General features: G+C 37.2%; 1 protein-coding gene across 1 annotated transcript; it reads left to right on the top strand.

Moving 5' to 3' along the window:
• Positions 1-14,364: 14,364 nt before the first annotated feature.
• On the top strand, positions 14,365-18,981 carry LOC136205926 (uncharacterized). Its single transcript, XM_065996788.1, has 4 exons — positions 14,365-14,558; positions 15,287-16,678; positions 16,777-16,893; positions 17,768-18,981. The coding sequence occupies exons 2-4, from the start codon at positions 15,314-15,316 to the stop codon at positions 18,689-18,691; spliced, it is 2,406 nt and encodes an 801-aa protein (XP_065852860.1). The 5' UTR covers positions 14,365-14,558; positions 15,287-15,313; the 3' UTR covers positions 18,692-18,981.
• Positions 18,982-27,353: the final 8,372 nt, after the last annotated feature.

Raw genomic sequence — 27,353 nt, 5'->3', positions numbered from 1 at the left:
CCAAAATCCAAAGAAGATACATTAAAACAAAAAGATACGCCAATTGACTTTAATCCAAAACCTTTTGTACCAAAACCACCTTTTCCACACAGGGTCCGAAATAAGGACCATGATAAACAACTTTTATCATTTTTAGATAAACTTAAAAATTTGCATATAAATTTAACATTCATGGATGCAATTACGCAAATTCCTAACTATGGAAAATTCTTGAAAGATTTAATCTCAAAAAAGATTAGTTGGGAAGGAATTTCATCCATTTCACTTTCTGAAGAATGTAGTTCGATAGTATCAAGCAAATTACCTACTAAACTCAAAGATCCCGGATGCTTTACCATTCCGTGTACTTTGGGAAATATGTCATTCCCAAGTTGTCTTTGTGATTTAGGAGCTAGTATAAACTTGATGCCATTGTCTATTTTTGATAAATTAGGTTTAGAAGAAGACATCAAGCGTACCAATATGATTTTGCAATTAGCGGATCAATCCACTAAGAGACCATATGGTATAATTGAAGACGTTTTGGTGAAAGTTGACAAACTTATTTTTCCTACTGACTTTGTTATCTTAGATTTTGCTTATGATGCTAATTGTCCGCTAATCTTTGGTAGACCATTCATGAACACGGGACGTGCTTTAGTTGATGTGTCGGAAGGAAAAGTAGTTTTAAGAATAGGTGACGATAAGATCGAGTTCGATATGAATCAAGCAATGAAATATCCTATGGAGGATTTCGCTTGTATGAAGCTTGATTTAGTTGAAGAATGTGTTAATGAAATTGTTCAAAGAGAAGAAATAATGGAACCTATAATGGGTGAAGAATTAGAAGATAAGGACCCAGAGCCTTTGATTCGAGAAGATGGACCAGTTCCGCCTTCAGTAGTAGTTCCACCTAAATTAGAACTTAAAGAATTACCAAACCATTTGAAGTACAACAAAGAATATTGGGCTATTAAGGAACTTAACTTCGATTTACAACAAGCAGGAAAACTTAAGTCCAGATGGGACGGACCGTATTTAGTCGTCAAAACATTCGACTATAGTTCTTTGGAACTTGAGGAAACCAACGGTAATCGTTTTAAAGTTAACGGTAATCGATGTAAAATTTATTACGAAAATATTTCCGAAATAGGAACTAATTTCGTAACAAGATTTCCTGACATATAAATCATTTCATTTTTCTAATAGTTAGTTTTTATTATTTTTTATTTTTATTTTTGTTTTGTTTAGATTATATCATTTTATATTAGAATTTTAGATATAGAAAAATATATATCTAATGAGAATTAGAAGAAATTCAGTGATTCTCAGTTGAGAATTTGAAATTCTCAGTTGAGAATTCACATATATAGAATTCTTAAGGAGGTAAGAAATTTCTGAACTTATAGAGAATTTAAAATTCTCAGTTGAGAATTTGGGTATAATTAGTAGCCAGGAAAATTTCTGGACTTATAGAGGATTTCAGATTCTCAGTTGAGAATTCTGATTTCAAATTGAAAGGAAAATTTCTGAACTTACCGAGGATGAGGATTCTCGATAGAGGATCAGAAATTTGGAGTTTTGACAACTGATTTTCGCAAGGAAATCAGCGTGTCGCGACCGCGGGTCAGCATCCTCGGTCGCGACACGGGGAAATTATGCAAAAATTGACCCTTTTTCCAGCAGATGCAACTCTTCAGAAACGAAGCATTAAGTTTCTTCATTTCTAAAAGGGCTGTTTCATGCCTTTTCATTTCAAAAACAACACCTCTTTTCGTCCTAGGATCTTATAAATAGGTTCTAGATGTTCAGTTTTCTGTCACTTTCTTTTCATCTCTATTAGAACTATCTCTGATTTTCTTACCATTCAACAACCCAGAAATTAAGTTCAGAACCTTTCTTCCTTACTCATTCCAAACACCATGACTTCCTCAAACACTTCATCTAAGAAAGTTATTGCTTCACGCAATAAACGTGTTGATATATCAGAGCGTTACGGATGTAACTTTCCCATCTTCAATCATGATGAGGGAAGGCGCTTCTTGAAGCTTCGATACACATTCTTTGTCGGAATGCTATACATGGATGACTTTCTTAACGATCAGTTGGGAATTAAAGATGATATGAGTCGCTACATGGAACGTTTAGGATGGACCAGATTTGTTAATATGAAGTTTCCTATAATTGGAGATTGGATATTAGAGTTCTTCTGTACGGTTCGCTTTGTTAACAAGCGTCGGGTGCGTCTTAGTTTTCGTCGGGATGGCAAAACTTTCACTTTTGGATATCCAGAATTACATGCTTGGTTTGGTTTTCCCTTAAAGGATACTATCAAACGTCATCATGGAAGAGACATGACGTCTACTGACATTTGGCGAATGCTCACCGGCATCTGGCCTTTCCACCCAAAACTTGCTTATAATAAGTCTTTCTATTCCAACTCTATGCTATATTTGCATAAGTTTCTGAGTCACAGCCTGTTCGGTCGCACGTTCAGTAGTGTCGTCCAAGAATCTGATCTTTATGTCCTTGGCGATATATTTCAAGGCAACGTGGTAGATTCTTCAAAAATTCTGATGGAGGGTCTTGTTGCCGCATCTAGATCCAAGGCTAAGAAGGTTGGATTCGGGAATATTGTATGTGGAATAATTCTAGGGACCAAGGGAAGTATTTCTGTTCCTTGGAGTGATGCTGAATCTTTCCCAATGCTAGACTATGAGTTTTTAGAATATGAAGGTCTAGTGAAACGAGTATTTCGATCAGGACCCAATTTTCTTTCTGCACCAGAACGTCAAGCCTTCGTGCAGTTGAAAATAGAACGCTATAGGGCTAAGAAAATCCCGATTGAAAGGGACAAATTTTTAGCATAGCTTTTGTTTCGTTTGTTTGTAAATATGTTTCTATTCAATAAAAATCTTTCTCTTTTGCATTATTTCCTGTTTTTGATTATTTGGTTAAACTAACATTTAATTCCATAATTCTAAACTAATGCACTTATTAAATGCAAACTTAATCCATTCATTACTAATTAAATGATTAATAACTAAGTTTCAATTCCTTAAATAAAGATTCATTTAACTTACATTAATACATGCACATAAATGCTTCAATTAATTTTTGTTCCAAACCTTTCCTATTCTTAATTTAACATCCATTAATTAAAGCATTTTTCATTTATTTTTCCATTAATAAGGATAAACCTTTGGTTTTCCTTATCATTTAATGTTTTACATTTATGTTCTTAAGTACAGATTACATTGTCCAGGAGCACAGGATCAAATTTATCAAAGAAATTACACAAATAGGAGTTAATATGCAGATTTGGGTAGCCACGAGGTGATCCGCGGCCGAGAATTAATGGATTCTCGGTAACTTAAGCAAATTTACTCCAAATTCAGACAAAAAATTCACTGCCAAACGCGATTCGCGGCCGCGAATGGTGTATTTCTCGGTAACTTCAGCAAATTCCCACAACAATTCAAAGAAAAATTGGCTGAAAAACGCGATCCGCGGCCGCGGATACACATCCACGACCGCGACAAGCGTTTTAAAGGCAACTCCAAGTCCGGATTTTTGGCCTAATTTTCAACCTTTTTCCTATTCAACCTCTACCTATTACTCTTCCTATTCCTCCTCTACTTACACCTCTTCCTATTCCAACTATACTCATTACTCTTCCTATTCCTACTCTACCTATTAAACTTCCTATTCAAACCCTATATATATACCTATTCCTTACACAAACCTTACACCACCTCCAATTTTAACCAATTCCCTACTCTAATCTCTTCCCAATACTTCACTTTTACTCTTCCCAATTTCATCATTACCCTTTTTAATCACTTACCCCTTTCAATTCAAGTCTACATACAACACTTCTACTTCATCTTCAACCTCAAGCTTTTCTCTCTTTTCATCTTTTTCATCTAAACCCTAAACACCATAACCATGCCTAGAGCAAAGCGTGTTGGACACAAGCCGGCTGTCACTGAGGCTAGTCGCCTACGGATTAGTTGCGGGGCTTATTTCGACATTCATTCTGAAGAAGAAGTTGGACGTTTCAAGCACTTTTCAAACGCCAATCGTAAGTTCGTGGATATGCAGTTTCTTGACTTTGATTCGGTAAGGAAGTTGAACTTCACTACACAAATTACTGCTTTTATTGAAACTTTGGGATGGGAAACTTTTGCTTCTATGCGTTTTCCACAAATTCAAGAGTATGTGGTTGAATTTTTGGTTACTTTGACGATGAACAAAAAGAGGACTGAAATTTCTTTTCGGAATAATGGTGTCACCTATACCGTTGATTATGAAGCTATGGGTAACATGTTTGGTTTCCCTACTAGTGATTTTTATGATAAGCCTCGGGATTTTGACAATAACTCTTTTTGGCAAACTCTTTCCGACCAAACTTCTTTTGATTCTAAAAACACTTCAAGCAAGTTGATTAAGGACAATTGTGTGTTCTTCTTTCACAAGTATTTGAGTTTTTCACTTTTTGGTCGTGTTGAGAGTTCGAAGATTCAAGTCCGGGATTTGTTTGTTTGGGATTGTTTGTTCAAGGGTTTACGGGTTGATAGCATTGGAATGATTTTTGACAATTTATATTGTGCTTCGAGGGCTCATACCACCCAAGTCCCTCTCGGTAATTTTATAACCGCTATTGTTTTGGGAGCACGGGATGAATTGGCTACTTTTGATATGTCCACCTACCATGGATATGTTCCGGTTTTGGACATTGCGGCTCTTGAGCGGGCTCATTTGTTGGTTTCTGCGGCTCCTCCGGATTTTATTTCTTATGCTACCCGTATTGCTCATCTTCGTGGCACTATGGGTGGAGGTGCTTCTAGTTCTCATAATGTAGGTACCGAGGGAGAAGGAGCGGAGGAAGGAGCGGAAGATGTCCCACAAGCCCAAGCAACACAAGATAATGATCCAGTGGATTTAAGGAGAATTTTGAACCAAATCAATGCCAATAATCGACAAATGAATTTACGGATTGATGATTTGGTGGAGAAAAACATGGTGATGAATGACAACCTCAATTCTTTGAGGCGTGCGCAAAGATCGACTCGGCATCGGATGCTTTCGTTTTTCCGACGCCGAAATGTGGAAACTTCACCAACACCTCCGGATTCCCCGCCGCATGCTTAGGTTTTATCTTTTATTTTTATCTTATCTTGTTTTCATTTCAGTTTCGTACATTTTTATTTTCTTATGTTTCGTACAATTTCAGTTTTAATTTAATTTTATGATGATGTTTTCTTTGCTATATCTTTCATTTCTTTCCATTTGTTTTATCTTTAACGTTTTATCTCCATTTTTGCACCAATGAGGACATGGTCCAATTTAAGTGTGGGAGGAGATATATACATATATCATTTTTATACAAACGAATGAATGAACGAATGTATACAAATGAATGAATGAATGTATGCAACACTTGTTTGTTTTCAAAAATACAAAATGCAACGTATATTGCAACACTTTTAAGTAAATTGCAACAAATGAAAAAAATTAACATTTTTTATGAAATATCATTTTTACATTTATAAATTAATCATAAGTTAAAAATTTTACGATTATTTTTAGGTTATCATTATCGATAGAAATAAATATTTCTATACGGGTAATATTTTTCAAAATTTTTCACAAATCTTCGACACGATTTTAAGTAAAAATTGTCTCGAGTGAATGTATTTAAGTAATAAATTCTTTATTTTCAATCTCTATTTCATATCATGAAATTCATGATATAATAAATCTTATTTTAAATTTTCAATTAGGTTTATAGGCATTAAATTGAACTAACAATTTTTTTAGCTCGGTTTTGATTTTGTCTTACATTAACACCAATTGAAGTTTTTAAGGAAACTTTAGCCATAATACATGTTGAATTTTAAGTCAATATAGGATGAATGTGCTAATTTTCTTTTTCCCAAGTTATAATCAATAAATCGTATTCTTAACTTTTGGCCACGATTGAGACCAACCTTATCACAATCGAGGTATGAAAGGAAAGAAATTAATAAATAAAGCGTACTTTTGGCCACGGTTGCGACCACCCTTATCACAATCGAGGTATGAAAGGAACGTTTAAATAAAAAAAATTAAGCGTGTTTAAAGTTTAAAGTAACGATTGCGTCCACCCATGGCATGGTCGGTACCTCTTAAGCGAACACAAATAAAATGCATATAAAGTTACGATCGAGACCACCCTTATCACGGGCGTAACTAAGCAAATAAATTAAACTTAATACTCATATATAATAATTCAAGTTTGGGAAAGGAAATTTGGTGCTTTGAAATGCCTTGAGATGAAAGACTCAATAACATGCGTGCTTACATCGTCCCGAATACTTCAATTTAAACATTGAAATACAAGACGAATGATATATCGTACTTATACTAAGTTAGTTTGATATTTTGCGTATAAATTTGCCATGCAAAGTTAGTCTTTTCGGCTTAACTAATTTAAAAGGTAAACACAAAGATATATGTTTTATTTTCATAAAGAGATTAGTTAAGGAATAAATTCAGTGAAATTTTGCTCGGGACTAGCAAAAGATTAAGTGTGGAGATTTGTTAAGCCCAAAATATACCTAAAATATCATTAACATTTACATCATTTTTATTACAAATTCGTGTTATTTATATCTGTTTAGATTACTTTTACTCTCGAATATCTTTCTTTCTTGCAAGGTACCTAAATATTTGGTAAAATCCAAATAGGAACGAAAAAGGATCTAAAACAGAAGAAAAACCCTACAAAAGGAGTCAAAGACGACGTAAATCGAAAGCGCCAAGTCGAAGACACGAATGAAAGCTAAGAAGTGAGAAAAATCACCGGGCCGCGACAGTGGATCCTCAACCCGCGGCCGCGACACCCGTGGTATAGCTATTTCTCCCCTTCGTCCGAAGCTCAACTCAATGCTACGTCATTCACGGCCGCGGATTACCATCCTCGGTAAGTGCAGAAATTTTACAAAGAGCATTTAACACATGCTGAAAATCCAAGAAACGCGTTCGTTCAAGTGGATAAAGACGTCCTTTCACAACGGACACGACTCTTAACTAACGGATACATCACTTCAAACACAACCCTTCAACATCTATAAATAAAGAGTTGATGTTGAGAAAAAGTAGCAGTGAAATGTTATAATATAGATATAGAATCAGAGTGTAGAACTTATGTCGAAGTTCTAAGTAAACACATTTCGAGAGTTAGAAATTAGATTCTGTACAAAACAAGATGAGGTACACATATTGTTTATAGTTTAATTACAACTCAGTAGCGTTTAGACATTGTTCCAGTTTTAGTTTGCATCATGGTAGTGGCCGACCGAATCCCTATTACGAAGTTACAACGAGAAGATTGAGTAGAGTGTTCGCCCCTGAGCCTGACAACCTCTTAGGAAACCCAAGGAAGCGGAACCGATCAAGCCCTTCACTTGCACGCCCTCGAAGAACTCGATGCTCCTTGTTCTCTGTAAACTTGTATCAATTTATATTTCATCTAATAAAGTCCGTTCTATTCGACAAATCGTTATGCAGCACTTATGGTAACCAATCCAATATAAGTGAGGCTGGTGTTTTCATTAATATGCACTTGAATTCAAAATCATTACAAGGAAACTTTGTTGAACACTTAGGCAAATTATCATCTCGAAAGAGTTTTAATTTGAGTAAGGGCAACTATCCCGAAAGGGTTTTGTCGCGTTCAAAGCCAATTAATTAGAGGTTCCGTCATTTATTTCATCATCATAATTGATACAAAGTTTAAGTTGTTTTCTTTGCTTAATGCAAATGAATAAATTCATTCGTTTTTCTAAAAAGTTCTAAATGTTCCTGTTTTGTAAAATTCATCCTTAAAATCAGAAGACCTTTCTAACAATCGATTTATTCTAAATATAAAATCTTATTCCAGCATTTTCAAATACTCAAAGTTCACAAATTCAATTAAACAAATTTCCTAAATTCAATTAAACCAATTTTCACTTTTCATTTACATTTAATAGTAAATCTAACTAGTTCGAAATTAACAGATTCAAAAAATAAGTTTTTTCGTTAAAAAAACGTATCCCTGTGGGATCGATATTTTTATTACTACAAGCGAAACCGTGCACTTGCGGAAATGGGAAGAAAAAGATGGGATCCCCCGAGCCCCAAGGTAGGTCAGTTACTCGGATTTGGCAACAGAAGCCTGGAGTTCACATTGATACTGGTGAATCCTCTAAAAAGGCTCCTGACATTGTTGAATCTGACAAATCTAACAACTGTGACTTGCAGATGGTACTTCATAGTTCTGTCAAGATTAATGAATCGGTTCTTGATTCTGATTCTGACACGGCCCCCGCCTCTCCTTCTTTTGGTTTTCCATCTTATCAACTTGTTAAAGAGATGAGGGTCTTGGGTTGTCAAACCTCTCACCCCAATCCTCAAACTTCTGAATTTCCTAATTTACAAATCATTGAGCATTCAAAAAACATTGACAGTTTGCAGTGGTTAATGATACAGAAGAAAATACTTGGTCTAAAGTCCAGAAAAGGAAGAAGCACAAAGATAACAACATTCCCCTTAAGGTCAGTGGTAAACGGCATAGCAAGCCGCCTGTGCGGTTTCAATGATTGTGTTATTTTGGAATTGTAGGGGCATCGGTAATGATCTCACTCAACGAGCCCTGAAGCTTATGTGCCAACAACATCGTCCTGATTTTTTATGTCTTGCAGAACCTCTTGTTTGTTTTAGTGACACTGCTGATCGGTTTTGGAGATCTCTAGGCCTTTCTCTCTTTGCCTGGAATGATAAAGATTCGCCGACTCTTTGGCTTCTATCTAGGGATGCTTCTTCTCTTTCTCTTCATTCTTCTCATCCCCAACATGTTATTGTTCAACACCAGCTGGGTGATAAGTCTTTTCTGCTTTCTTTTGTTTATGGTAGTAACCTGGCTTCGGAAAGAAGGGAGTTGTGGTCTTCTCTTTATAGTTGTGCCTTTCCAAATACTAATTGGTTGGTATTTGGGGATTTCAATGCTATTACAGGCTCTCATGAGAAGCTTGGTTCCCCTCCTGCTGCTGGATCCTGTAGGGAATTCAGGAATTTTATCGATGATTGTGATCTTATTGATATTGATACTTTGGGTAAGAGGTTTACTTGGTCCAATGGTCGGTATGGGGCCGCTCATGTTGAATGTAGACTGGATAGAGCTTTAGTATCTGAGGGCGTTTTGGATTCTTGGGACTTTATCTCTTGCACGGCTTTGGCAAGGTATAGTTCTGATCATTGCCCGATGCTCCTTCAATGCAGGATTGGGGATCCAAGGATTGCTAGGTTCAGATTCCATGCAATGTGGACCACTAATGATTCTTTAAAGGGGGTAATTGCTAATCACTGGGCTACATCCCACATCTCTCTCCCTCCTGCTCAACTATTATGTCATAAAATTTGCACCCTTAGGCCTATTCTCAGGGATTGGAATAAAAACGTGTTTGGCAGAATTGATTCTAATATCCACCTGGCTGAAGTTCATCTTGCTGATATTCAAAAGCAAATTTCTAAACAGTGTGATTCTCCAGAGTTGTGTAATGCTGCTTCTGCCGCATGTTCCAACCTTGATTTACAACTTCTTCGGCAGGAGATGATGTTCAGAGAGCAAAGCCGTGTTAAATGGCTTAAAGAGGGAGATCGAAACACTAGCGTTTTCCAAAGGTCTGCTAGAGTTAGAAAGACTTGGGCTGGCATTCATCATTTGAGGATCGGAGATGAGGGTCCCACTTCTGACACGGTTAGATTATCGGATCATGTAATTGAGTATTTCTCTAATCTCTTTCGTAGTTCCAGGGAACATGCTGATCTTTCTGCAATTAATGAGGTAATTCCCAACTTAGTAACTTCTTTGGAAAATGAGGAATTAACTTCTAAACCTTCCATTGAAACTATTAAAGATACGGTATTTTCTATGGATCCTGACAGTGCCCCTGGCCCTGATGGTTTTGCGGGAATTTTTTATCGATTCTTTTGGGATATTGTAGGGAAGGATGTTTGCAATATGGTTCAGGCTTTCTTCGATCATGGTTGCATCTTGCCTGGTTTAAACTCTAGTATTATGGCTCTAATTCCTAAAGTTGCTGAAGCTGACAGAATTGAGAATTTTCGTCCAATTGTGATGAGTAACTTTGGTTTCAAAATCATCTCAAAAATTCTTGCTGATCGCCTTGCAGTTATTGCAGCAAGGATTGTCTCTCCCAACCAGTATGGTTTCCTTAAAGATAGAAGCATTCATCAGTGCACTGCCTTAGCTTCTGAGGGAGTTAATATGCTTGACAGAAAACATTTTAGTGGTCATATGGCCTTAAAAATTGATATTCGTAAGGCTTTTGATACTTTAGATTGGAACTTCCTCTTGGCTGTGTTGGATTCCTTCGATTTTTCTCTCACTTTCAGGGATTGGATCCTAAACATTTGGGCATCTTCTCGTATTTCTGTGATGATTAATGGTTCTCCAAAGGGTTACTTTTCTTGTTTTAGAGGGGTTAGACAAGGGGACCCTCTCTCTCATCTTCTGTTTGACATTGCTGAGGATTTTTTCTCTCGTTGGCTTGATAAGATGGTGAGGGAGGGTTCTTATTCTCCCATGTATTATTCTGGAGGAAATTCTTTTCCCTCTCATCTTCTTTTTGCTGATGATATGCTCATTTTTTGAGTGGCATCCTTGAGCAACTTGCATGCTCTCAAGGATTTCTTCCTGCTCTATGGACAGATCTCCGGTCAGCAGGTTAGTTGGGACAAATCTGCTATCTTTTTTGGTTCTCAAGTGAGTCCTCCAAGGAGGGTTCGTCTTGCTCACTGTCTTGGCATCCGTTTGGAGTCTCTCCCTTTCAGTTACTTAGGAGTCCCTCTATTCAAAGGAGCTCCAAAGGCTCGTCATCTCAGTAGTCTTACTGATAAATTTCTCTCTCAATTTAGCAAGTGGAAAGGTAGCTCTCTCTCCTTTGCGGGACGCTTAACTCTAATTAAGTCTGCTATTACTGGTTCTCTAGTTCACTCATTCTTGATCTATAAGTGGCCAGTGGGTTTGTTGAAAAAGCTCAATAGAAGTGTTAGGAACTTCCTTTGGACGGGTTGTATTGATCATAGGAAGCTAATCACGGTTCCCTAGCAGACTTGTTGCAAAAGTTTGGAAGGGGGTGGTTTGGGCATTAAGGACTTTAGGATCTTTAACCAGGCTCTTTTGGGTAAGATGTGTTGGGAATTGATTCAAGGTACCAATCTAGCTCTTTCTCTGATGAAGTCTAGATTTATGGCTGTCTCTGGATTGCCTAAAGATACCATTGCTCCTTCCTCGATCTGGTCTTCTTGTAAGTTTGTTTATTCTTCCATTTGGGACCAGACCTTTTGGTGGATTGGCCAGTCTTCATCGCTTAATTTCTGGACTGATAGGTGGATCATACCATCAGTGGCGGACAGATTGGGTCTTGACAATCAGGATAAGCGTTCTCGCTATAATTCTGTTGATGATTTTTTGGTGAATGCAAAGTGGCTTGACTTAGGCACTCTACCTTCAGTTGTTCAAGACAGTATTCGATCTATTCACCGGGGTAGAGATGATATTGACTTCTGTGCTTGGCAGCCCTCTACGAAGGGTAATGTCTCTGCCAAAGAGTACTATTCGGTTCTCAGTCCTAGTTCCTCCTCGGTGGACTGGTTTAAATTTGTTTGGAATGTCAACACTCCCCCTTCTCGTTCCTTCACTTTCTAGAGAGTTTTGCATGGACGGGTTCCAACTCATGACCTCCTGCAGCGTCTTGGATTCTCCATTGCCTCTCGTTGTGCTCTATGTGGTAGGGATGCTGAGTCCATTAACCACTTATTCATTAGTTGTTCTTTTACAGATTCTCTTTGGAGGGCCCTTGAGATTCATTTTGACTGCTCTTTGCTTCGTCATTCCCAATTCATCCACTTCTTCAGCACTCTTCGTAGCATTCATTTTAGCTCATAGGTGTTGATGATCTGGCGTGTTGCCGTTGTCATTTGTATCTGGTTAATTTGGCATTGCAGAAATGAAGCAATCTTTAAGGAAGTTTCTCCTTCTATTCAGCACTCGAAGATCACCCTCTTTCGAATGATTCGAGAGTCCTTGGCCACTTCTAACGGTTTTTGCTCTTCTCGGAGAGATGCTGCTATCTTATCCCGCCTTCTGGCTTCTCCTAGGCCGCCTTCTGCTCCTAACATAATTCTGGTCCATTGGCTTAAACCTCCTCCGGGCTGGGTTAAAGTCAATGTGGACGGCTCTGCTTTTGGCACTCTTGGCTTGGCAGGAGCGGGAGGCATTTTTCGCAACTATCGTGGCTTTCCCAAATGTTGTTTTGCTTTTTCTACCCCTCATTCTTTTGCTTATATGGCTGAATTGAGAGCCGCTATTTTCGCAATTGAACTTGCTTGGGAGAAAAATTGGCATCAGCTTTGGGTTGAGTCAGACTCCATGTACGTAGTTAATCTGCTTCGACATCGTTCCATGGATGTTCTTTGGAGTATTCGACAAGAGTGGTTGCATTGTCTCAACATTTGCTCAAGGATGAACATTCTTTTTACTCACATCTTTAGGGAAGGTAATAGAGTTGCTGACGCAATTGGCAAAATTTGGAGTCTCTTTCTCCGTGATCAATTGGTGGCCTTCAGCTCATGCTTTTTGCCACAGGTTTATCAATGATGACATTTGTAATATTTCTCATTTGCGTTTTTCTTGACCTTTCCTAAACTTTTCTCCTCCCCCCTTCTTCTTGTTTGTTCTCCTTCATCTTCTCTTGTTCAAACACTCATTTTTTTCTTTTTTTATATATTTCGGGTTTGACAGTTCTTGGGCCATGGGTGCTCACCCCGCTTAAGTTCTGTCTCGTCCCAATTTCTATATAAAAAAAAGCTTTTTCGCGTTCCCAATGAATAATCATTTATTAAGAGAAATAAATTTAATGCATATAACACTGATTAGACGGATATAAAATTACTCAGAAGAAGACGTCTTCTTATGTAAAATAAAAACATCCGAAAAAAAAATATTTCTTGGAAGTTGGTTATATCTGGAAAGTTGGTATAAATCTTGAGGAAAGAGAAAACGTTTTTCAAAGCATAATATTCTAAGTTACAACTGACATGTCATCAGGTAAAACTCATTTTAATATTAAATCCCAACTTAAATTATAGACCATTAGATCTTGATCCAATGGATATTAATCACTCACCACCCATGGAGATAATTTAGTGCTCACCATTGAAAACAACCCCATATATATATATATATATATAGTTATAGTTATTTTGAATATAAGTATTTTATGTAGTTGATAATTGCTTACTGACATTTTTGTCTCACGTTTTTAAATGTTTTAATGTTTTTAGGTGACAAAGTACAAGGTATAGAGAAGATTACCGACTGATTAGGCGAGAATTGAAAGTTGTTGCTTATTGTTAGAATTATCATTAGAACTTTAGTATTTCAATTGTAATATAATGAAATTGGTAAATATGTTGAGGTCATTGAATGACTAATGTAGTAGGAATGTGAATTTATTTTAGAATATATCAAAGAAGAATCTTGAAAAGTGTGAATTTTATGGTATTTGGGTAATTTTGAGACTTATAGGGTTTGATTGTGATCTTTCTATTTCATGCCCGATACCGATTGAGGTCGTTCAAGGTCGGATGTGACAGTAACCATCATTAAATCTCCTTCCCAATATTAATTTGATGTTAGGTTGGAGATGATCTAAGTCAGTGATTAGAAAAGCTACTATATAGTATGTAAAGCTTAGATGAGCAATGTGAATAATTATGGTACCTGATATCGCCAATACTGAATATGATCTTTAGGATGCTTCGATGACATTAATACACAACAAACTATCAGGGAGGGGTCGGATTCCGACGTCCCCTCTCCGATGCTTAAGTCACTAAATTACTAGAAAGCACAAGGTAACTTGAAAGCATATGATTGATAGTCAGTAATGAATGACGTATCTGAGACTCAAATTTCAAAACTATTTATAAATAATTTATACAATAATTTATACACTTTTTACACATGTCAATTTCCAATTGGCTTCAGACTTCCTCTCTTTATATTATTTTCTTCATTATATAAATAATTTTAGAATTTTTTTACATAAATTAAAAAATGCAATTAATAAATTTATATAAATTTTAAAATTTTAAAAATTACTTTAATCAAAGATAAAAATTCAATGCTTAGAATGTAAAATTAAACTAAAAATTATTAAAAACCAAATTATTAGTATTTGGAAAAATATCTAAGAAAATTTAAAGCAAAAAAATATGGCATTTTGGTAATTTATTATTATTATTTTATTTTTTTTTTTGTTTTTGGGGGTTGGGAATTTGAAGCAGAGCCCGATTCTATTTCTCTCGTGGTTCGGAAACCCTTTTTTCTCATCCTTAAAGCTTCGTTTAGTGCTCCATCTCCCCTAACGTCATTGTATTGTCTAAAATTGAGTGGATCTGCCTTGTACTGGAACTTACCTGTTTGTTTCCTTCGAAAATCATACCGGAATAAGAAGGAAATCGAGGTAATTCATGTTTTCTTTTATCTTATCGTTGTGATTGATTATCTGGTTTTTGAGGATCTAGCTCTAATATTTTGTACATTATCGGGGTTGTAATTTGTCCTTATTGCATTCAGCTTTATGGCGTTTAGGTGCTAGGGCTTCCATGGGTTTTGTTGAACTTTGCCTTTGTGGATGGACACTTTTGATTATGACTTCGATTTCTGGTTATGCGATTCAGTTCTATCTGTTCATTTTTCTTTTTAGTTTCGCTCTGTTTGGCGTTTTGTGAGCTTCTATTTATCTTGGAAAGGGTTTTTCAATGTTCATCTTAAAAATTTCTGTGAATTGATGGATTTCATATAAACTTATTGCTTGGTTTATCTTTATTGATGAGATTCTTTGCTCTCTCCTTGGGGTTTTCACTGTAAATATCCTCTTTCAGGGAAGTGTATGTATGATGTGGAATTTTCTTAAGCTTGCTGGGTGCTAAGTTAGCTTGAACACTGTAAATACCCTCTGTTACACCTCGTTTGGTTCGAGGGTTAATGGGGGTTAATAAGTAAAGTAAGGTAAGTGTATTAGATATCCATCTTTGTTTTTAAGATGATTGGTGGTTTTGATGGTTAAGTGGTGGGCTTTATGTATAGATTTTCTAACACTCCTAATTGGGGTGGTTTCACGGTAATATTATTTAGAAGGTGTATACTTGAGGAGTTTCTTAATCATCTGTTTTTCTTTTTTTTGGTCAGAGGAAAATTTGTTCTCTTTTGCGGGCTATGGATCAAGAGAATGACAACATGGAATCTCAGGAGCCTGCAGAAGCTTCTCCAAAATCATTGGCAACTGAAAACAACAATGATGGAGCTGAGAACCCTGTGGAAGCTTCCAGTAAATCATCTGAAATGAACAGCAAGGAAGCTGAGAACCATGTGGAAGCCTCCACTAAATCAACTGAGGTGAACAGCGAGGAAGCTGAGAATCCTGTGGAAGCCTCCACTAAATCATCCGAAATGAGTACCAAGAAAGCTGGGTTTTCTGGAGGAAGGCCAACTAAAGCAGCCTCTTCCAAAAAAAGATTAGTTAAATCATTGAAAGCCAAATCTGCTGTGAAGAAGAAATCTTCATCCAAAATCTCTTTGCAGGCTATGGATCAAGAGAATAACAATGGAGAATCTCAGGATCCTGCAGAAGCGTCTGCAAAATCATTGACGACTGAAAATAATAATGATGGAGCTGAGAATCCTTTGGAAGCTTCAACTAAATCATCTGAAATGAACAGCAAGGAATCTGAGAACCCTGTGGAAGGCTCCACTAGATCATCTGAAATGAACACTAATGATGCTGAGAACCTTGTTGAAGCCTCCACTAAATCAACTGAGGTGAACAGCGGTGAAGCTGAGAATCCTGTGGAAGCCTCCACTAAACCATCTGAAATAAATACCAAGGAAGCTGGGATTTCAGGAGAAATGCCTACTAAAGCAGAAACTTCCAAAAAAAGATTCGTTAAATCATTGAAAGCCAAATCTGTTGTCAAGAAGAAAGCTTCATCCAGAATCTCTTTGGACGCCAAGAAAGTTGAAGGTAGTCCGCAGGTTCAAAATATAAACAAAAAGAAGAACAGAAGACTATCACAAGATAACAAAGGGGGTAATAAAAATGATCTCGAGATTGACGAGAATGTAAATTCAAAAGAAGAAAATTTAGAAAAGGATTCTGAAATAGAGCCCGCTGGAAAAGGCCAAGAGTCCAAGAATGAAGAAAAAAATTCAGGTCCAAGCAGTAGCCAACATAATCTCAGGAGTGAAAATAACCGGGATAATAGAGGTAAAAGGTCAAGGAGACGCAATAAGAAAGGAAAGCTTGATGTGAAGGAAGAAAATATAAATGGAGATGAAAAAAAGAAAGGGAAGCTTGGTGGTTTGATTTTTATGTGTAGTGCAAAGACCAAGCCTGATTGTTTCCGCTATCAAGTTATGGGCATGACATCGGGTAAAAAGGATCTTGTGCTGGGTGTGAGACCTGGACTTAAGATTTTCCTGTATGATTTTGATCTTAGACTTATGTATGGGATCTACAAAGCAACTTCTTCTGGTGGAATGAAACTGGAGCCCAAGGCATTTGGTGGGTCGTTCCCAGTTCAGGTATATTTCATTGTGCCATGTCTACCTTGTGGTGGTAATAATTTGTGTTCTCTCCAAATTTAGTGGGATATGCTTGCTGATGATTTAAAAAAATGCAGGTGCGGTTCGGTGTCCATAAGGATTGTGTTCCTCTCCCTGAGAGTGTTTTCAAGAAGGCTATAAAGGAGAATTATGATGGGAAGAACAAGTTCGACATAGAACTTACTGGCCAACAAGTGAGAATCACCAATCTCGTAGTTTGTTAGGCATTATATACTTTCCACCATAGTTGTTAAAGGCGCGCCTGACCCTATGCTCAGAGCTTAGCGCCTCTGCAGCAGAGAGGCGGGCGATGTTCATCGGGCATGTTCCTGAGGTCTGCCTCTTGGAGCCTGTCGCCTTGTCTAGGATCTTTTAGCGTTTTGAATTAGAATAAGTTGTTCTAATCTCAGCTGTATAATATCTTTAGATCAAGGGCTGAGATTAAATTAGAAAGACTCAAGAGAAAAGAAAAGGAAAGAAGATAGATATGAAGACAGATTTTAAAATAAGAAGTAAATAAATAGAATAAGAAAGAAAGAATTAGAAAAAGGAAAGAACATCAATTAGAATAATAAAGAAAGGGAAAAAAGAAAGAACATCCATTAGAATAATTAAGAAAGAAATAGAAAAAGGAAAGACCAATTAGAATTAAAAATAAATAAATAGCAAACGCAAAGGAAAGAAGATTAAGATCTGAATAGATGCAGATCACACAGTGTTGAATATTCCATACTTCCACTGTGGTTTTTTTTTTTTTTTTTTTTTTTTTTTGTGTGTGTGTGTGTTTGTGAACTGTGAGGAAGCTCTGCTGCAAAACAGACTTCTTAGATTTAAATTTTTATTATGAATTATAATTATGGAAGAGTTAATAGTTAATTTAAAGCTTATTTCATGCATTTTATGATTAAGATTGTTGTTATTTGACTATTTGTTGTCATTTAGAAGTGTTAATTGTTGTCATTTACTTGGGTCGCTCGGGCAAGCTCCTAGGCTCCAGGATCCCCTTGCGCCTTAAATAACTATGCTTTCCACAATAATATCCGCCATCCTTCAAATATTCTCTTTCAGGTTAGGAAGCTCTGTGCGCTTTTCCACCCAGTGGGTTTTCAGTCACAGCAGCCAGCTGCAGTGACTGTCCATTCGGCATCAAGGGCAATGAATAGAGATCGGGCAATGAATAGAGATCGTGAAGCTGGGAGATTAAGAGATTCGCGGCCACATCCAGACAGGGAAACATTTGCCAGAGCCAATGGTAATGGTAGGAGTTATCCTGTGCTTTCTCATGAAAGGGATAAGCGTCCCGCGCACCGGGAAGTGGTACGAACACGAAGGGAGGAAGCTCCTCCTGGTTTGTACATGAGTGAAAAAGAATATCGGACTTATGGTCTTCAAAGGGAGAGAAGAAACTTGAGTCCTCCGATGTCTGCTTCCACTCTGGATCCCTACCAGAGGGATGTGGAAAGAGAGCGCCTTCTTAGACATCCCTCTCCATACAACAGACATCCCTCTCCATACAACGAGAGAGTTCCTCTCCATAGAGAAGCAATTCTTGTAGATCCTGTATACTCGACACGGAGAGAATCAGATCCCGTATACTCTGCACGTAGAGAACCGCAAACTTACAATTACAGTGTTTTGCCATCTGCAGCACCTTCAGCTTCTGCTGTTATTGCAATGGACCCTTACGCAAGGGATCCATACTATTATCCTCAAAGCACCGCATCTGGAAATGCATACGTGCTACCCTTAAGGAGGGAAGAAGTTTTTCCACGTTCTTATCATGTCGACAGTAGGAGAGATGTTGTTTACGCAGCAGCTGCTGATCCTCCTAGGAGGGAAATAGACGACATGGATAAATTGTACATGAAGTATTCTGTTGATCCACCAGGAGGGGATTACAACCAAGGATATCAAGCACCCAAATCAGAAGCCGTGCTGCCTCCAGTTTCATCACGGTACTCATTTGCAGGTCCTTCTGTGTCATACCGATAATTAAGTAACTACTATCTCCTAATACTTTTATTGTTGAATTGGCATTTTAATGGTTGTGATGGATAATTTGTTTTCGAAGGCCGTGCTAGGACAAACATCACTATGTTTGGGTTTTATGGTGTACCCCTTGGATAATGAGTAATTATCAGGTCATTAAATCAGTTAACAGGTATAGGAAGTCCGGTAGAGTTTCGTGTATGAAAGAAATGCTTCCTAAGTTATCAGTAACTTTAGGCTCCATTAGGAGCTAATGTACTATTCATGATTATAAGACTTCTTCTATTTTTGAAGTTTCTCTAACAAATGTAGAATTTGTATGACTTTACTGTTTTGTTTATACAGTATTATGGAAATTTGAATGACTTGTATGTTTAAGAATGGGGTTTTTGAGAAAGGCCTGATACATCATGAGCCTTCCGATCTGGGGATGGAAAACTGATTAGCCTCTTCAATTAGCCCTCTACACTTCTTACTTGGTGAAGCTTGTTACATGAGTCGTGAATGGGAACTTAGTTTCTGTCTAGGTATGTGCTCAATTTCATATGTGGCAATTCTGCCAAGATCTCTTCATTAGTTGGGAGAATAATACATACGAATCAGATTTTTTGAGGAATATATTGAGAGAGAATTGGATTTGGTTAGATAATGTCAAAACCAGTAGTTGGGAAAAGCCATAATCACTCTCATGAATCTTTTCCCCTCTCGGGCTAAAGCTCGAGGGGCCACCCATATCTCTTTACTTCCTAGAAACAAATTCTAATTTGTCTTAAAATTGAAGCTTTGAGGATAGGGGCTTCTGAGAGAACTCGTCTTGGGCTCTAGTTAGAACCATTTGCCCTTGAAACCCTTTATACTAATTGACTTCTTGGTTAGGAGAGCACTCCTCTGGAGTCCTAAGGAATGGTTCTCTATACTCCAATAGTAGAAGTCTTCTTCTAAAAATTCTCCAAAATCGATGAACATCCTAATCATTAAGATAAGTCCTAAGTCTGAGCAAAATTTATGAAGAATCAACAACTCTAGCCATGCATTTGTCGATAATTGACATGGGCTTGGATGGGACTCTTCTGGTATGTCCATAATAGATCTTAGTTGAGGGAAATTCATGCCATATGTTAGATGCTCAGGACTAGGAAGATTCGCGAATTGGGAGGCAATCATGCTTGTACCTTCATCCTATTCCTTTGGATTTTGTTTCTTTTTAACAGTCATTTTCTTCCCTTTATTGGATCCCCTTTTATTATGTTTCCGAGTATGCATATTCTCAGTTTCACCAGAAGAAGATGTGGTAGTCTCTTCCGAGGTTGAGGGTTTACGAGAGTTCTTCCACTTCAACACTTCCATGAGTTCTTCCACTTCAACACTTCCATGTAGCAAAAATGAAAAATGAGAGAGGAAGAAAGCATATGCTTGTTTTAGGAGATGGTTGAAGCATTTACACATGAAGAAATGGAAAAAGTTTAGAAAAAGAAACCCATCACCAAAAAATCCTTTTCTTTATAAGTGTTCATCAAAGGAGAAGGTGGAAAATCACCATCAATGAGAAGAATATTGATGTCGGCGTTCCTAGGGAATCGCGGGCCTTTCTGCCTACTCCCGTTTATGTTAAAACGTTCCAAATACACGTGTTGGGTCCTAGATTGAGTTGAAAAATGGTCATAATGATGCCTACGAGAGAGGAGAGTGCACACCTACTCGAAGCAGTGACATCATCATGTATAATGATCCACCTACTCTGAAGATCTATAGATCACGCATGGCACATCATCCATATCATCTCTTCAAAATAACCAAAGAACCAAATATCTATGGAATGTCGAGTCATTCCCTAAATAAATGGGACATATGAAAGCCTCTAAAGGATGAAGCCCTAAAGAGCTTCGAGAGTCAAAATGGAGGAGGGACATGATATCATGAAAAATAGTATTAGTACACGTGTCCACATCCTAAGCTAATAGGGACATCTGGAGCAACAAGAGCCTTCAGATTCAACTAAGCAGTAACATCACCATTCTTCATACATGTGGACCAATGGGAGAGCATCTGAATCCGATTCAGATTATGTCATGTTAAGGAAACCGAAATCATGTAAAACACAACTTATCTAAATTACGTCCAAACTGTTTTTCCGGTGAATCTAAGGATAACAGAACCTTATAATACACGTCTTAAACCCAACAATTAAGCTATATACGCACATTCTTTATAATCACTCTTAATTGCTTAATATTTCATCTTACAGTTTTCTAACTTAGACATTAAAATGAGAGCGTCTGTCAATGACATTGTCTTGACCATTTTTATGTCTTATTTCAGACATAGAAAATATCATCTCAATCTCAATCACTAAAGTACTACTTTACATAATCTTTCATATTTCCTAAGGCAAAATATACAATTAATGGAGCAAAAAGAAGACAATATTTATATGTTCTTAATAATACATGAAATTCCCCAAATCAATCAATTTAAGATGGAGTTTCCATGTAAGTTGAACCAAAGATACCGTGTGTGATTGGTGCTAGGAATCAATATGCACTTTACAAAACTCATTTTTCTAAGTCAATGACTATCATGTGCATTCGTGAGCATATCCCCCACAAACACCAACCATTATTAGAAAAGTAAATCAATTAAAGTCATGGATAGTTTCATGACAAAAAAACAAATTAAAAAAACAATGCTAAATTTGCTTTTAAATCATCAATACGTAATTTGTAAATGTCATCATGTGTAATATATATATATATATATATATATATATATCATAATAGAATTGTGTTTATTATAAACTTTATTTTAAAACTGATTGGTTCTCTAATTTAAAAAGTATTTTGTTAGTTGATTAATTGTTTAAAGTGATATGATTAACTTTTCAAATTCACATATTATAATAAAAGGGTGTTGTTAAATCTAGCCACCATTTCCCATCCCTAGCCCCATGAAATGACCAAACTACTCTTATTGGTTTTGGTCTTTGAATTTTTTTTTCTCTCTACGAAACACGGGCGTGTGGCTATCACATGCCTCACCACGTGGTGAGGCGTGATAGTCACATGCCTCACCATGTGGTGAGGCGTGACAGTCACATGCCTCACCACGTGGTGGGGCATGTGAACATCACGCCTCACCACGTGGTGAGGCATGTGAACATCACGCCTCACCACGTGGTGAGGCGTGATGTTCACATGCACGTGTGATTTTTTTTTTCAATTTTAAATTTTAATTATTATTATTCTAAAAAATTATAAATATTATAATTATTCTAAAAAATTCTAAATATTATAATTATTAACATTATAATTTGAATTATAATTAAATAATATACATTAAGTATCAAACATGTGTTAAAATGTGTTAAAAATAATAAGTTCTAAAGAATTCTAAATATTAACAAATTACAACAAGCCAATTCGTCCGGTTCCATTCCTCAATGAATCGATGTGTGATAGATTTAAGAAAGACTATTCACATGCTCACGTGTGAATTTATTTTTCAATTTTACATTTTAATTATTATTGATAACTTGTGGAAAAATCCTTGATCGGAGCACTTCCCTGTGAGGCGCCGTTGGGATCGGCCGGGGACACTCCGATGCCAAAGTCAGTAAGGAAGATCAAGAGAGCAAACTGAATTGACAAAGGGTAAGTAAAAGTGTACATTGATAGCCTAGGGATGTAGGCTATATATAGCTAGGAAGTCGTAACCTTCAGCAACTAGAAGGTCTCCATTAATGCTCCATTAATGGCGGTTACTGGTTACCTTTAAGCTGGCGGTTACTGGTTACCTTTAACCTGGCGGTTAGCTAATTGATAGCTTATTAATGGTCTTTATGGCCGAGTCGGCGGTTAGCCGTTACTGTGATGAATCAGGTGAAAGAGGAGATTCGCCTCATAGGTTCGCCAGCGGATCTCACTGAGCTGAACCGTGGAGATCCGCCATCCGGTTCTTCTTGCGGCGTTCTCAAGGTGAATATCCCTTTTGGTCCTTGGGATAATATTCTGTCAGTAAGATGAATATCCCTTTTCGTATTCTTTGATCCGTCAAGGCGTATGTACGCTCTTCTTGAGAGCTATGGCGGGTCTCCGCTACTCGCTCTCATCGGGCGTATCTCGTTATGGCGTATCTCGCCATGGTCCACGTGGCGTGGCATAATGCTAGAGACTCCTTCATTTTCCTCATTATTTGCATATTCTCCCCTGCATTAATTATCATTAATTCCACATTAATCATGTATAAATATCTCTTTTAGAAGGAATAATGGTTTGCCATTATTTCTATTAATTTTCCCTTATTCCTTATTCAAGAATAATTTGGGTTGTTATCAAAAGCCCCCCTAAAGGTATAAAAAGCTCTTTAGGGCTGTCTAAATGGTGTTTTATTTTTCTATCTTGGAGGAAAGTGGACCCGCCCTAGATGGGGGATCATATATAGAAATGATGCGCCTTTTGGGGCTTCCTTATGCGGGATCTTATGAACAAGATCCGCCCTATGTGGGATCATATATGGATATGATACGCTTTTAGGGGATTTTGCTTCTTCGTGGATAGGTGGCCAACCGTATCCATTGTTAGCCTCTAGGGGCTTCTTGAGAGTTATATTTTCTTTAGAAAGGAATAACCTGCCCTCTATGGGACCATTTGTTCCTACCCCATAGGATTATGATTCGCCTTTAGGGACTTATTTTCTTGCCATATTGAGGAGAATGACCCGCCCTTAGGGATCAGTAAGAATGATAAGCCATTTAGGGACTTTTGTGCATTTTGTGGAGGCGAGACTTTGTTATTTCTATGATGAAAATGAGGATTCATTACTTTGATGAAAACGAGACTTCATTGTTTGGATAAAGACGAGGCTTCATTGATTGGATGAAGACGAGGCTTCATTGATTGGATGAAGCCGAGGCTTCATTGATTGGATGAAGACGAGGCTTCATTGTTTGGAGATGAAGACGAGGCTTCATTGTTTGGAGATGAAGCCGAGGCTTCATTATTTGGAGATGAAGATGAGGCTTCATTATTTGGAGATGAACCCTTTGCTTTCCAGAACTATTTTTACTAATGCATTATATCTTTTAGCAAGTAATTTTCTAGAATCTGGTTTAGGATTTCTCCGATTGTTTAGGGTAGGTGGCCAGCCGTACCCCAATGTATGAACCTTTGTGAAGGTTTAGAAGCTGTTCTATTCCTTCTAGAGGAAGTAAAGCTGCCTAGGGGATCAACTTGCTACCTATCTTTGAGGTGAAGCGATCCGCCCGTAGGACTTGTGAACCCTTCTTTGGGAAGGGAGTGAGAGAGTGTAAAGTCCTTGCGTCCAAGGAATGTTTTAACTCTTTCTCGAATGGTGATCATCTAAAGATGGATCCGCCCATGAGAATGTTCTCCTATCTTTGAGGAGAAAGTTGAGGGTGTAATGATCTCATGTTTGAGACGATTTTAACCCGCTTCAGTGTGGTGGCCAACCAATGTGGTGGCCAACCTGTAGTACGCTTTGGCGTTTCTTCCAACGGTTACATGCTCCCCTCCTTTGGGTTCAGGATATGTAATGTCCCGCTTATATTGAATCTTTTCTTTTATATTATGGCAAGTTGGAAGCTTTAAACATTCTGTCCGCTTCGTACCCCAGGATCCGTGTTGTGAATGGCGAATTCATGTTAACTTGATGGCGTACCTTTCTGCATTGTTCTCTTGTCTATATAGAGCGGCATGCACTCGCCTTTCAATCTCATCACTCGTGTGTTCAATGTTGAATCATGATGGTGAAGCCGGTTCTTGATCTTGATCTCGATCATGTTGAGGTTATGCTTGGAGCTATGGTTTAACGCGGATGGATGTTGTCACAACCGTGGGAGCCATTTTATCTAGCTTCGAATATCTTGTCTCCGCATCCTTCAACATTTTGCTAAAATAATAGATGGAGAACTGTTGACCTTCTTCTTCTTGAATAACCACGGTGCATATAGCTTTATCCATGACAGATTGATACAAATGCAGGTCTCCCCTTCAGATTGGTTTGCTCATCAAGGGTGGTTCTGCTAGGAATTGTTTTATACCTTGATATGCTTGTTGACAATCTTTCTAGTATGATGATCCACCCGTTCAACCTCTGGATATTTCTCACCCATAGTGGGGCTTTCATTTAGACGCTCTTTTCACCTTTTTCCTCGCAGGGCTTTTATTTAGGCGCTCTTTTCACCTTTTTTTGCTAATGACATAGTCGAGGAATTTTTCTGAAGTGACTCTGCATATACACTTCTTTGGATTGAGCTTTATTTTTCATATCAGTGTTTGCACTGGTTGTAGTATTAGCAACTCCCTTGTACCTGTGGGTTAGCACTTGGGGATCAATGGCTTGATCCATGGAACATACTTCATAGCAAAAGAATGTTTGCATTGGCCTTGTTGGCAAATATCATGTATGATGCAATTCTCTTTATGGAATTTTTAGTTCATCTTGGAATCAACTTAATAATTCCTTCACGTTGGTTACTGCCTCTAGAATGAACTTAGTCAAAGGATAAAACCGAGTAAATATTATATGTCAAACAAATTCATAATAGAATTTTAATCGTGCTTGTTTTAGTAATAATATCACGTATAACGGTCATAACCATAAAGATTGCTACTGCACATGAATATCATAATGAATTCTTAATAAATAACCATAATGAGAATAGTTTAAGAATAATGTCCTTTTGTATTTCAATGCGCATTAATATCCAAGATAGCATATTTATTTTAAACGTCATAAAAGTTATGACATTCTATATTGGGTAAAATGTCTTACATAGTTGCTATTTACTTGCAATTAATATTGTGCATCCATACATTAATGGCATTCAGAGATCATTAAAGCCTCATTTGAATGAGGTGTAATTAAAGAAATGTAAGTGATGATTTAATAATATAGTTATATATACAATTACCCTTATATCATTTCATTTGTACGAATAAAATAAAAGAGAAAGGGTAATTTTGGAAGAAAAATGCATGTACCATGATTCTCCTTCAATTTGGAGTGTAAGAAAAATTACTCAAAATCCATTTTCACCTACCTTCACATACAATCCTCCAATCTTAAGGAATTCTCATGTATATCCTAAGAATTTTGCATAAATTAATGTTCTGATCCGAAACAGACACTTGCACTATTTTGTAGTTAGCTCAGGACATGAAAGTTTTGTTTATCCAATTTGGTAACTCATCAGCCCATAATGGCCTTAATAGTTAGGGACAATTACAGGATAATTACAAATAGACTCAATATTTTCAAATCTCTTGTGTTGGTAACAGAAATTCTAACAATATCAAATAAACAGTTTTTATATGAATAGACACATCCTTGTAAAAAAGGGAATGAAATAACTGTTTGACAAAACAATATTCAAAAATATGAATTTCTGATATTAAAAGTACTATATAGGAGAAAAGCCATATATAGATGGTGAATTGTACAAGGAAAAACCAAATATGATCTTTTTGTAATTTCTTCTAATAGTTATATGCATGTTCATCCAAAAGACTGACCAGATCTAAATCATATGTAATTACATGAGCCCTTTTATGATATTTTAATATCAAATGACAAAATCACATTGAATGGATGAATTTTTTTTTGTAAATCCCAAGATTACGAGTCTTATACATGTGTTTTGTACTAATTCAATGATAATATCATATTACACTTGTCATGCATAAAAATATGAGGGCATAGTAAGCATGCAAGATTTAATGAAAGATTTGTGTCCATGACTTCATCTTTCATAGTTTATTAGATTTATCATAATAACATGTAACGATATTCATAGCACTTTATAAGAGTGAGGGATCTCAATTTTCTTTAATTAAAAATGGAATAAGAAAGGGTAGGAAACTTATCTTATTTATCATAAAACTCCAGATTTAATGTAGAAAACTCTTTCCCACCAATATATGGAGAAGCCTATCTTTGGATAGATTTGATGTATTGATTGAGCCAAAGTTTGAGATTGAGATTTTTATTCCATTGACTCCATTATTTTGTTCTTTGTGAAACTCTATACAATCAAGATTTTGTGATCTTCTGTTTGTTAGAGATCCACGTTCACCGCACCAATTGATAACTTGTGGAAAAATCCTTGATCGGAGCACTTCCCTGTGAGGCGCCGTTGGGATCGGCCGGGGACACTCCGATGCCAAAGTCAGTAAGGAAGATCAAGAGAGCAAACTGAATTGACAAAGGGTAAGTAAAAGTGTACCTTGATAGCCTAGGGATGTAGGCTATATATAGCTAGGAAGTCGTAACCTTCAGCAACTAGAAGGTCTCCATTAATGCTCCATTAATGGCGGTTACTGGTTACCTTAAGCTGGCGGTTACTGGTTACCTTTAACCTGGCGGTTAGCTAATTGATAGCTCATTAATGGTCTTTATGGCCGAGTCGGCGGTTAGCCGTTACTGTGATGAATCAGGTGAAAGAGGAGATTCGCCTCATAGGTTCGCCAGCGGATCTCACTGAGCTGAACCGTGGAGATCCGCCATCCGGTTCTTCTTGCGGCGTTCTCAAGGTGAATATCCCTTTTGGTCCTTGGGATAATATTCTGTCAGTAAGATGAATATCCCTTTTCGTATTCTTTGATCCGTCAAGGCGTATGTACGCTCTCCTTGAGAGCTATGGCGGGTCTCC

The sequence above is a fragment of the Euphorbia lathyris genome, chromosome 9 (assembly GCF_963576675.1).
Source record: "Euphorbia lathyris chromosome 9, ddEupLath1.1, whole genome shotgun sequence".
Classification (NCBI taxonomy): domain Eukaryota; kingdom Viridiplantae; phylum Streptophyta; class Magnoliopsida; order Malpighiales; family Euphorbiaceae; genus Euphorbia; species Euphorbia lathyris.
This window is presented reverse-complemented; position numbering and strand designations above follow the sequence as displayed.